The sequence below is a fragment of the Daphnia pulex genome, chromosome 1 (genome assembly GCF_021134715.1).
Source record: "Daphnia pulex isolate KAP4 chromosome 1, ASM2113471v1".
Lineage (NCBI taxonomy): Eukaryota > Metazoa > Arthropoda > Branchiopoda > Diplostraca > Daphniidae > Daphnia > Daphnia pulex.
Window position 1 is genome coordinate 6,789,589 of NC_060017.1, and position 11,239 is coordinate 6,800,827.

General features: G+C 41.4%; 1 protein-coding gene and 1 long non-coding RNA gene across 2 annotated transcripts; one reads left to right on the forward strand and one right to left on the reverse strand.

The window, feature by feature from the left end:
* Nucleotides 1-5,353: 5,353 nt before the first annotated feature.
* LOC124196484 (major facilitator superfamily domain-containing protein 12-like) lies at nucleotides 5,354-9,395 on the forward strand. The gene is made up of 10 exons (XM_046591602.1): nucleotides 5,354-6,374; nucleotides 6,438-6,521; nucleotides 6,592-6,799; nucleotides 7,224-7,338; nucleotides 7,414-7,581; nucleotides 8,087-8,272; nucleotides 8,401-8,512; nucleotides 8,640-8,802; nucleotides 8,915-9,042; nucleotides 9,108-9,395. Exons 1-10 carry the CDS (start codon nucleotides 6,065-6,067, stop codon nucleotides 9,182-9,184), a joined length of 1,551 nt encoding a protein of 516 aa, XP_046447558.1. The 5' UTR covers nucleotides 5,354-6,064; the 3' UTR covers nucleotides 9,185-9,395.
* Nucleotides 6,591-7,224, reverse strand: LOC124196495. Its single transcript, XR_006875738.1, has 2 exons — nucleotides 7,030-7,224; nucleotides 6,591-6,820 (listed from the first exon to the last, which is right to left on the reverse strand). It is a non-coding gene; the product is annotated as an uncharacterized LOC124196495 (long non-coding RNA).
* Nucleotides 9,396-11,239: the final 1,844 nt, after the last annotated feature.

Here is an 11,239-nt window from a genome sequence, read left to right on the forward strand (position 1 = left end):
GCGGAGGAATGAAACCTCCCCTCAAAAGAGCCAGTGTGATCGTTGCTGGCCAATCAACGGAACTCAGCAACGGAACTAGTCTTAGAAGAAAATATAAGTGGCCCAAAAGTTCCCGATTGGACTCATTCCTTTTTCTTTTATCGGAAAATGATTATGGTCAGCACTTGCTGAAGTTCAGGTTGTCCTATTTCTGCTATACCGACCTTCTTTTACCCTCTTTATTGATCAAACCCGATCAAACCTTTATTTGGTTTCTCTATAAATAAATGAATATCCAGACAAGAGACCTTACTCTAGATATAGATGAACTGTTGCTGGATAGATCTGCGCGTCGTGCAGTGTACATTATTGAAAAGCTTTGAGTATACCACAGTCTGCTGGGGCATCAAAGTCTAAATATTATTATTGATTATTGTTGCTAGATCTTTTTTTTTTTCCTTTCTTTTTCCTTATAGTGCTCGTTATGCCATCAACGACTGCTGGCTGTGAGAGATAGAGAGTTAAAGGGAACGGTGCCAGTGCCGGAAGGATCAACTTTTAGGAGAACTTTGGCCTCAGACTTGACGACGTGAAGAAGAATAGAAAACGAAGCAAACGCGAAAGAAACCGTATGGGTCTTTTTATTTACTCTTCTATGTGTATATACAGTTGATAGGCTACTGGGCTTCGACGACCTATAATATGGACTATACTATAACTGTATACTACTCCTGTGTATCAAGTCGATGGTGTAGGCAATAAAATACAGCATTTCATTTTTATTTTTATTTTTGTATTTCCTTCTTCTTTCTGAGTAGAGAATAGACTGCTGGGCATTTCAGGGGCGGTATTGACATCATTATTTCCACCGTCCTCCTATATTATATCTGTCTATTTTCTCCTTATTCTGGTTCAACTGGAAAGGAAAAAAGAAGGCCCCAGGATATACAGGCGCTTCGGTAGCAAAGAGCAATTTTCAAATTTGAAAGCAGCCGAAAAACATCTTTTCTTTTCTTTTTTCTTCCTCATCCTTTTAGTCCACGGTAGTATATAGGTTTTATTTACGGTAGAATTCTTCTTTCGCCTTATTCTTTGATTGACGACAACTGCTGCTGGATCCGCTCGTCTATTTTTGAGGCTTCTCACCGCCAACTGACGGCGGGCGGCGCCCGACATGAGATGAGGGTCTGATCCGCTGATTCGTGTCGAATCGGTCGATATTTGCACACGCCGAGCTCGACAAAAAAAAAAGACGACGACATCAACGATTCGCAATCAAAGTTTTGAGGACATATATATATCTAAACGTTTGCTCCGCCTAGCTGAATTGATGGGTCTCGATAAGGGCATTGAAAAAGTTTGTGAAATCGAGTCGACGGCAAAGCGGAATTGTACAGGGGGCGGCCAACGGATATCGAAGCGCATCACCTTACGACCATATCATCGGCACCGAACGGGCGGTACGTCGCTCCCTTTGGCTTGGATTTTGAGCCGTATAGCGCCGCTATATAGAGGATCAATTCAAAGTCATCATTGTCCTGATGCGCTGGCGCCCACCACCACGCGTCATACGCGTTTTTATTGGTCGCCGTAAATGGCCACATCTGGGGGTTCGCTTTTCTTTAGATTTTATTGTCTTGGTGTGTGTCTCTGAGAGGCGACGCCCTCTCTCCTCCACTCATAACTCAGACTCTTGCGAATATATAAATATAGTAGCTCAGCGCTCTTTTTTAGTTTTACAGTTTCACCCTCCCTATATACCGTCCGTGCTGTGTATAGGATAGGAGTGAAGCGTATGGTGCCCATTTCACCGTGGATCCAATTGCCAGTTGCCTACGTGACGAGATCGCACCGCCGGGTCCCGAAACGAAAATCCCCCGTTTACATCGCAACATGTCGTCGTTGGCGACGGCAGCGATCGTCTATACACACAAAAGTCTGGCGTCTCGCAGCGCAGTTTCCTATCAACATAATCAGTTCAGTCGAAAAACGGTCGGTTTCTTGGGCTTGAGCCGGCTACTGGGTGACGACGACCGTTCCTTTTGGCGTCGCCTTTACATCGCGACGCTTTGTATAAGAGACCGTATGTCTCACCTAGCTGTTTTCTTAAACGAGAATCAAAATTCGATCGTCGCTCGCGCTCCTTTGTATTAAATAGTCCCAACATTTGTTATCCCGCCGCCGTGTTGGGTATGCCAATCGAATTATATGTCATAATACAGCTGCGCGACCCGGACGTTGTCACACGGTTCAAGATAATGTAGGCTTTTAGCGGCTCTCATATCATTCAATCAACGAGGAGAAAAAAAACAAAATGGCGAGACATAATGAAAAGGACGCCGGTCATGTATGCGCCATCGGTCCGGTGACGGCGCGCATTGCCCAAGCATTACACGTGCTCCAACTGTGCAGCAGAGCAGACCGTTATTAAATATGAAATAGGGAAAAGTGATAAACGGGTTATGAAGTGCTGTACGCATCTTTTTGTTTCTCGGAAGTGAAAAAATAAGAAGAACGCCACACAGAACATATAAGGACAAGCGATTTTACCCATGCAGACTCGGAGAGTCTATAGAACTGTGCACTTGTCTTCAAAGTGCATAGCAGTCGGAGCTATTGTTGGTCCTGCATAGATACGCCATTATCCTCTCCTATAGAACTGAAAGTATATATGTTTGCTGCTGTGTACTGTAACTTATTATGCGCTACCCGGAATAGAAACAGTATTAAAAGTCTTAATACAAGTTGAATGAACTGAGAGACGGGAAAAAAAGCAAAAGTTGTGTTCAGAGTTGGGCGAGTGCTGTCGGGTGGCAAGCATCAAGTGCAACAGTACATACATATATAAATGCGGGAGTATAAGGGATACATTCAGCCAATGTCCATCGACCATTTGTCACGTTTCAATAAGGGTGGAAACTTCATGATTCTGAAGTTTGGAAAGTGATGGCAGAGTGCGGTCTACTCTAAATGTTGCAGCGCGGGTACATAAATGTCGCCAGATATTTCGGGTGAAAAAAAAATAATCTCAGACTTAAAGTGAAATGGATTATGCGCAAAAATAGACAACAAAAACATATAACTGTGATGAGATTTTTTTTTCACCCTTTCAGTCGAGTGTAAACATATAATATATAGGACTGCCAGCGTCTTGTTGGTTCGGCAGAGCGGCGGAACATGATTTTCGCTTTCAAAAGAAAGCACGGGCACAACACACACACGCATTTTTTGTTGGAGAATTCAATTTTTCATAACGAGCGAGGGAAAACGCCATAAGGCGTCTCTGTAACATTTGCAACGCGCACATATACATGACAATGTTTTGACTTTCCTGCACTAGATTGTATAGACTGCTAGCTGTGAACGACTTTTTTTTGGGGGGGGGTCGATGGCCGTCTTCTGCCGGCCATTAAACATTTTGCAAAGAAAAAAGTCGGCGTTCCAGATTGAGACGGACTCAGGCCGGCGCTATTATGTACCAGCGACCACCAGCCGCACAAAGGAAAAACTAAAATACATTGGGCAATCAAGACAGATTCGTAGTAACTCATCGCCGGCGACTATAAAAGGAAACGGATAAGTGAAGAAAGTAGCCGCAAACAAAACACCGTTGGCGGCGCATCACGAAAAGAAAAGAATGTCTATGTAGAGCAACGTCCGAGGCAACAACAATCAAAACAAAAAGTTTCATACGAGAGAAAACGCGCTAGAATAAAATGCGAACGAATTTTCTTTTTTTTTATTATCCAATCGATTTACAAACTTCAATTTTTTTTCAGGCCTAATGTCCTGCGCCGCATACCTCGTCCAGTTTCTTCGCAGTGTTACTGTTACGGCGCTTTTATATACGGTCGTAATGGAAAAAAAGGGCGGCTGATTTATTTTCCGATGCCCAAAATAGGTTTTATATATTTTTCCAAGGGGATAGAGAGGGTTGTATTGTACAGAGAAACGAATATACTTTTTCTCACCATCTACTATACTTTGGCGACGAAAACCTCTTTTTCTTTATTTTTCTAGTTACACGCCGACGGTCGATATTTGAGCCTACTGCGTCATTTCATTGGTTTCAACACAAACAACGGAGAGAAAAAACTATGAATCATTCAACTGAAAAAAAAAAAAAAAAAAATGAAATGAGTTGTGTGTGCGTTTCCGGACCCCATGTTTCGGTCAATATTCAGATTGCCACCCACCCTCAAAGTCTCTTTTTCGCTCTTTTTATTTATGCTATTTTATAAATTTTTTCTCATTCCATCGCTTTCCACTTTGACTGAATATAACAATCGGATTTGCTTCGTCTCGGCGTAGTACTGGTAAGAAACGGGATGTTTTCTTATTTGTATTGTGTTGTGTTTTTCTTTTCTGTCTTGGCTTAAAGTACCTTTTTTTTTTACTTCGTCATAAGTATATAGCGGGGGGCCGCGCAGGCGCAATGTCCATCTTTCCTTATGTGGGGGGGCTACATAGTTTCCAATCGGATCAACTATTACAGAGATAACGAAAGCCGAGGGAGTTTTCCAAGTCCAAATGGCAGCGCTTGGTTCCGCCAAGTGGCAATCGATACTAATGGCCTAGCTATGTACGTCTACAGCAGTAGTACGAGTATTATACATATGAGTGGATGTTGTGGGGGAAGAGCAATTTGGCCGTTGTCTCAAATGCTGAACAGTTTCCGGAACATTGATTGTATCTGAGCGACTACTCCAAATTGCAATATGCTGCCACGAGCGGCATCGAGCATTACATAAAGATATGCAAATGTTAATGTAACAATGCGATCGGAATTGCTCCGTCCTACTACTAACGCCACCACGGGAATGCCAAGCACGGGGCTTTGTGTGTGTACAGAGTTGAGTGCGAGCCGAGTACGATTGCGTGCAAACTCCGGGTGGGGTCGTTCCGCATCAACCAGTCGCCAGAGCATTTGCATTCACGACACTTATCTGCTAGGCTAATAATTCAACTGGTAATAACTCTAGGCCCCCCTCCCCCTCTCCTCCTCCTCCTCTGCCGTCATTTCCATACGTTCATTTTAGGCTCACGAAGGATGACAATCTAGGGACGTTTCCCGAAATTAATTAAAATCCCGTCATTAGCAAATTGGCATTTTGTTTGTTAGCGTTAATCTAACATATGCTGTAGGCACGGATCGATTTTTAGAATGATGTATGACCGTCCACATGCACAAAGCACTGTCAATTACAAACCGTTTCTAGAGAATGCTTGTAAAAAACCACAGTCAAATGTGGTTTTATCATTAATTTAGCGGAAGACGATAATCGAAACCAACGTTATTGCTCAATTTAAAAAATATATCTAAACTGAAATTCTACTTGAACTCAAGTACCCCTTTTTTACTTCATTTAACCGCATTTAACGGTACAGCATTTAAAAAAAAAGACGAATTAAAAAAGTGTGGGAATTCCGTTACAAGGATGCCAAAACGAGTAATTCCTCTCATTAATTAGTGTATTAACGACAAATAATTTCTATTTATCTTTTTCACATTTCCCTAGACAAGAAAATTTTTTTCGAGTTTTAATAGAATGGAATTATAAAGCATCCAAGTACGTTTTCTTTGAAGACGAATACCGCGATTGTGTAATCAGGTGTTGTTCTGTCAAAAAGCAGCCGAATTTCCGGGGGCGTTTATTTTGATAACAAATACCAGAAGTGAAAGGCAATGAATCTTTCAAGTGAGCCCCGTCTTTCTCAATTGTGATTTCTCCACTTACAAAAGGGCTGTATATTGAGAGCACTCAGCAGTTGTGATAGAAAACCCAGAGATAAAAGTCGCCTTGAAATTTTAGTGAATCAACTGCTGCTAGTCCTGCTGGCTCTTTGCCCGTCTTTGTCTTAAGTTATGCAACAACATCGATGAAGAAAACACCCATTTTTCAGGGACACACTTGATTTCCGCTTTCTTCGTTTTAGTTGAGTCTGCGTGCGCTGCAAGTAAGGACAAACACTTGCTGCTGAAAGAACATGTTGGTGCCGTTCTGTACATAGTAGTAGCAACAACACAAGATTTATTGAGTTGTACATTTTACATGTGTCAGATAATACTCAATCTACTAAAAGAATGAGTCTCACAACACAAATACCTTCTGGAGAAGGAAGTATTCAGAATGATTTGTCAGCACAAATGTGTAAGCCTGATGACGATTCCAGGTTTAAGCTTTCATGGAAAACTCGGATTTCTTTCAGTGTTGGCCATGTGTTAAACGATCTAACTGCCTCCATGTGGTTCACATATCTTCTTGTGTATTTCCATCTGGTACTGCAGTTTGATAATTCCCTTTCAGGAATTGTTTTATTAATTGGCCAAATTGCTGATGGAATTGCTACCCCGTTTGTTGGACTTCAGGTTGGAGAAGCCTACTCAAATCCAGGTAAACTAGTCATAGACATGCCATAGATTGTCCAACATCCTAAACGTTTTATTGTATCTTCAGGTCAAAGACGAGATCAATCAACCTCAAGATGCTACAGCGGACTTCTCGGCAAATTTGGGCCCAGGAAAACATGGCATTTCTTTGGTTTGAGATTCCAATTATTTAATGTTAATTTCAACTTAGGCTTAACATTTCAATTTATTAATTTCATAAGGTACAATGTGCATTTTGGCAAGCTTCCCGTTCATCTTCATGCCCTGTGTTGGCTGTTCAAGTTCATCACAATGGGCTCAAGTCATTTATTTCTCCGGTTTCATCGTCATCTTCCAGTTTGGTTGGGCTGCCGTCCAAGTTTCTCACCTGTCGCTTATCCCAGTGCTAGCTCATAATGAGAGTACACGTACGGAACTTACTGCATTGAGGTACTTTCAACTATTCAACATCTAGAAAATGATAGACATGTTTTTGTAAGTCAATATTTTCATGTACATTGAAGGTTAATGGAGGTAACTTGATCACAAATTCAATAGCATACTCTTGTCTCAAGTTATTATTAGGGGGTAATTATAAGGCCATAAGAAAGCAATATCTTATATAACATCTGATATGAGAAATAAAAGCCTCTTATGCTTAATATCCAGTAATTCAATACCTGTAGTTATGGAGCAGGCACTATCAGTTAGCTCCTCCTTAGTTTTAATATTTTATGTTGTAGTGCTTCATATTTTCAGCCTCATGTGGTTACACAGCAACTTGAAAATCATTTATTTTGGTCTTGATGTAGAATCTGGTTTCATTGTTGATGTATCCTAACATGCATGTTACACCACTTTGATCATAATTTAGATACGCCTTCACCGTTGCTTCTAATATTACCATCTACGCCATGACATGGGTCACATTAGGTGTCACCGGAGCCTCGCAACAAGTCGTTGGGCCGGAAGATGCCTCGGATTTTCGTGTGAGTTGCTTAATACTTATATAGAATTGAACAGCTAGAATGAAATGAATCAACTTTCTTTTCTTTTCTTAATAGGATGTCGTGCTGATTGCCATCGGAATTGGGGCTCTTTTCTCACTATTTTTCCACTGCGGAGTAGATGAAGTGAAACACAATCAAGTCTATCATTCGAACAAGAACGAATCAAACAGTCCTGCTGCCATGAAAGCGTTTGATTGGCTAAAAGAAAAACAATTTTATCAGGTGAGAATCGCTCGACACCAATTTTGTTATTGAATTGATGTCTTCTTGATCTCTAACAACCCATTTCCGCGAACACCAATCACCTGTCTGTGATAGGATGAAGTTTGAATTTCATTTGAATTTGAGGTCACAAAAGGACTTGAGGCAACACTTTCGAAAAAGCGAGTTTGAGCTGGTTCCTTTTGGATTTTCTAGACTACCTAATGGATGCGTAACAGTAGGAATACCATATATGTCCTCCAGGCACCTGGCACCCGCGTATATTAAATTAAAGCGCGAATTGAGCTCGAGCTATTTCTATAGCAGTTCACATGAAATTTTGCCGACGTCGCTCTTGGTAGGACGACGTACCGAACATTCCGATAGATGGGCATTCTCCTTCAGTCGAATTTCTTCTCGGGATCGACTAATCTTTATCTAGATCTAGTTAGAAATTAATCATAACCTGTTTCGTCAACTCAGTCAAAACGTAAATTTTTATTTAATTAATTAATTTTTCTTCTAGGTCGCCGTTCTGTACATGGCAACACGTCTGTTTGTCAACCTGTCGCAGGTTTATTTGCCGCTTTGGCTACAGGATAATTTAAAACTGGGCGCAACTTCAGTCGCAACCACTCCTCTGGCTCTTTTCGTCTCTGGATTCCTTACCTCACTTGCCATTGGACCTCTGACGCAAGTCGTTGGAAGAAAGGTTTGTTCATTTTTCTACCGCCTTCGTTCGCTAGATGGCATCCACAGTCATTTTTGAATGCCTATCTTGTTTTCTGTGTTATAATTTTGTCTTACAATTTTAATCCTTTGTGTTTGGACGTTATTTAGGTGGTGTACCTAATTGGTGCTTTGATTGGAATGGGAGCCTGCCTCTATGTTTGGTTTGGCCATGGGGAATTTTTCCAATCGTACGGCATTTATGGCGTTGCTGCGCTGTACGGTAAGAGAAGTTTACCTTGGCCAAAAGTCGTTTGACGCAGTCTCTCGTCTTGCATTCCGATAGCCATTAACGACAATATTACCATTTTGTTTCTGATCTGGCTTGTGTGCTTTCTTTCCATGTACAGGTGCTGGTGGCTCCACTATGCTAATCACTTCATTAGCCGTAACAGCAGACCTGATCGGACCCCACGTAGAATCCGGGGCTTTTGTTTACGGCGCCATGAGCTTCACCGATAAACTCTCGAATGGCCTCACCGTCTTCCTCATCCAATACCTGCACCCTTGCGCGTAAATCAGATGCAACAACCTAATCATCTTGAGCACGATTGAAACCGCCTCTTTTCTCTCTCTCTCTCTCTCTCTCTCTCTCTCTCTTTTCTCCTGCTCCTCCGCCCTATAGATCCTGCTGCCTCGAGTGCAAGCCGTACTACGTCATGATTTTAGCCTTGGTCTGCGGCTCTGCCGCTCTGTTAGCGCTAATGAGCTTGGCCACGATGATCCCACTCGACATCGGTGTCCTACCGAAAGGTAATTGAGACGACTAGATTTCATCTTTGCTTTTACAACTAACTCCTTGTTGGTGTTGTATCCAGGCTACCAGCGGATTTCCAGTGACACGGAAGACGACGTCACCCCTGAATCGCATCAAAGTATTTCTGTCATGGCTTGACGAGAGAAATAAGCTCTTCATGGCCTGCAGCGTGCTCTCTGTTATGTGCCTGCCGTGAATTGGTAACCAATCGGTCTGGTAAACCTGTTTTTTTAATTTCTTCGCTGCAAAGAAAAACACCGGTCCTTTGAAAATTTAATTTGCGCATGAACGACAAATGTCTATTTTTCTATGAAAATGAATGCAAATTTCTTTTGGTCTCTTTTTTTTTTTTTAAATTTTTTCATTCATTTTGTTTGTTGGGCTTTTGTCTGAAATGACGCACAAGCATTCCAAATCGATACCTAAAAATTGTTTTTGTGAAATCGCTGTGATACGGATCGTTGCCGATCGAAATCATGCTATATCCTGATTGGTACACTCCTTAAACTATACTATTATTAGACGGAGCATGCTGTAGTAATGTTAATATCTAAGCAGAGATTTCCTCTCAACTGGTTAACGAAGCAATGCCTTGACGGTTCTTTGTTGAAAGTGTTTTTTTGAATAATTGTCTTTTATGTATCATGTCAATAAACGAATTCATTCAAAATAGAAATTCCCAAAGGGGCAAAGGAAACCATCGAGTTGGCACAGGGCTCCTGTTGATGGCGAACCAAATTGTCTTGGATTTCATTCTCCTCCCGTTTCCTGTGAAAAAATTCCGCTTTTCGATTCAATTCGAGACTCTGGAATGCGCTGAGCCAACTGGTTTGGTGTTGAACTTATGAGAATTCAGTACAAAATTGAATCCTTTTTTTCTTCTTTTTAGAATTATGCGGCCAAGGCCAGAAAAAAAAAGAACATTGAGCTCCTTGTTGTATTATTTTGTGTTCTCTTCCCATTATACCATGTTTTCATTTCTCTTTAGATTTAGACGAGACAACCATTCTGCCTGGTATATTTGCCGTCGTCATAATTGGTTTTTTCAAGCCTTTTTCAGCTCTCTTTTCACGGAAGCGTCTGGGGTTGGAGAATGGAAGGATTGGCCAGCGGTCCGTGACTTTGCCTCCTTGTTTCGGTATCTTGGGTTAGTGGGCACATCGGGGCTTCTGTGGCTGTCAATCGCTTTTGTTATTTTGCTCCTTCTTTGCTGTAATCTGGCACTCGAGAGAGAGAGAGAGAGGAAAAGGTACACCAGAACATTTTCGTTTCAACCCTTCTCTGCTTTATTGTTATTCCCGTCACTGAGGGACTGAAACAATAATGATCCGACAATCTGTTTGTATTAGAATTTCCAGAATGGGCGAGTCTCTGCGACACTACACAGCACTTTACCCACTGAAGAGATTTTTTCCAAGAGATTCTATTTGAATTCAAAAGCGTTTTGAATTCAAAAATCTTCCTTGCACAATCGAATTCCGCTACTTTGATCCTGAATTTCCTTGTGTCCGGCCGTCCCTCACTTTTGTGATGACCGGAACAATAATCTTGAAAAAATAGCTTTAAAAAAAAAATTTACAATTATTTTTAAAAATAAAATGAAATCTCCAACTCGACAACTTTTAGCTTCTTCCATGTCCAATTCCCTGGAATCGGCTCGGAATTATATGTACTGTCAGCTGATATTATATACACACGCCCACGGATATTAATCTCTGAACGACTCGACTCTTTTCAGATTTCTACGAATCGTTCAATTGAAACTTCAACCAAATGATAGCCTGTCTCTTTTTCGGGCGGTAGAAGGACGTTGGAATGACCGACAAGAGTGAAGAGATGGAGAACAACAACAACAACAACGACAGACTCAGAGAAAAGAAAAAGAGAATAATAGACACTGCTCAGAAAGCTATATATACAAGGTAGTCTACAAGCCGCAGGGAGAGGGGTGGCTGCTGTTGCTGCCAGTTTGGATATTGTTTGTTATTCCACTGACGTCTCTCGCCTATTATATCGGCATCGTCAATACAATTCTATTTCCATTATATTATGTTTATTCAAGAAATGTTTCTTTTTGGGCAGCAGCAGGGTTGGGTCTCTTACAGTTGTTGTATATTTGTGTGTGTGTTCCACTTTGATTGCGCCTTCGCTTTTTGATTGTGGGCGAGAAGTCGAGCTATGTCTTTTCCCCTT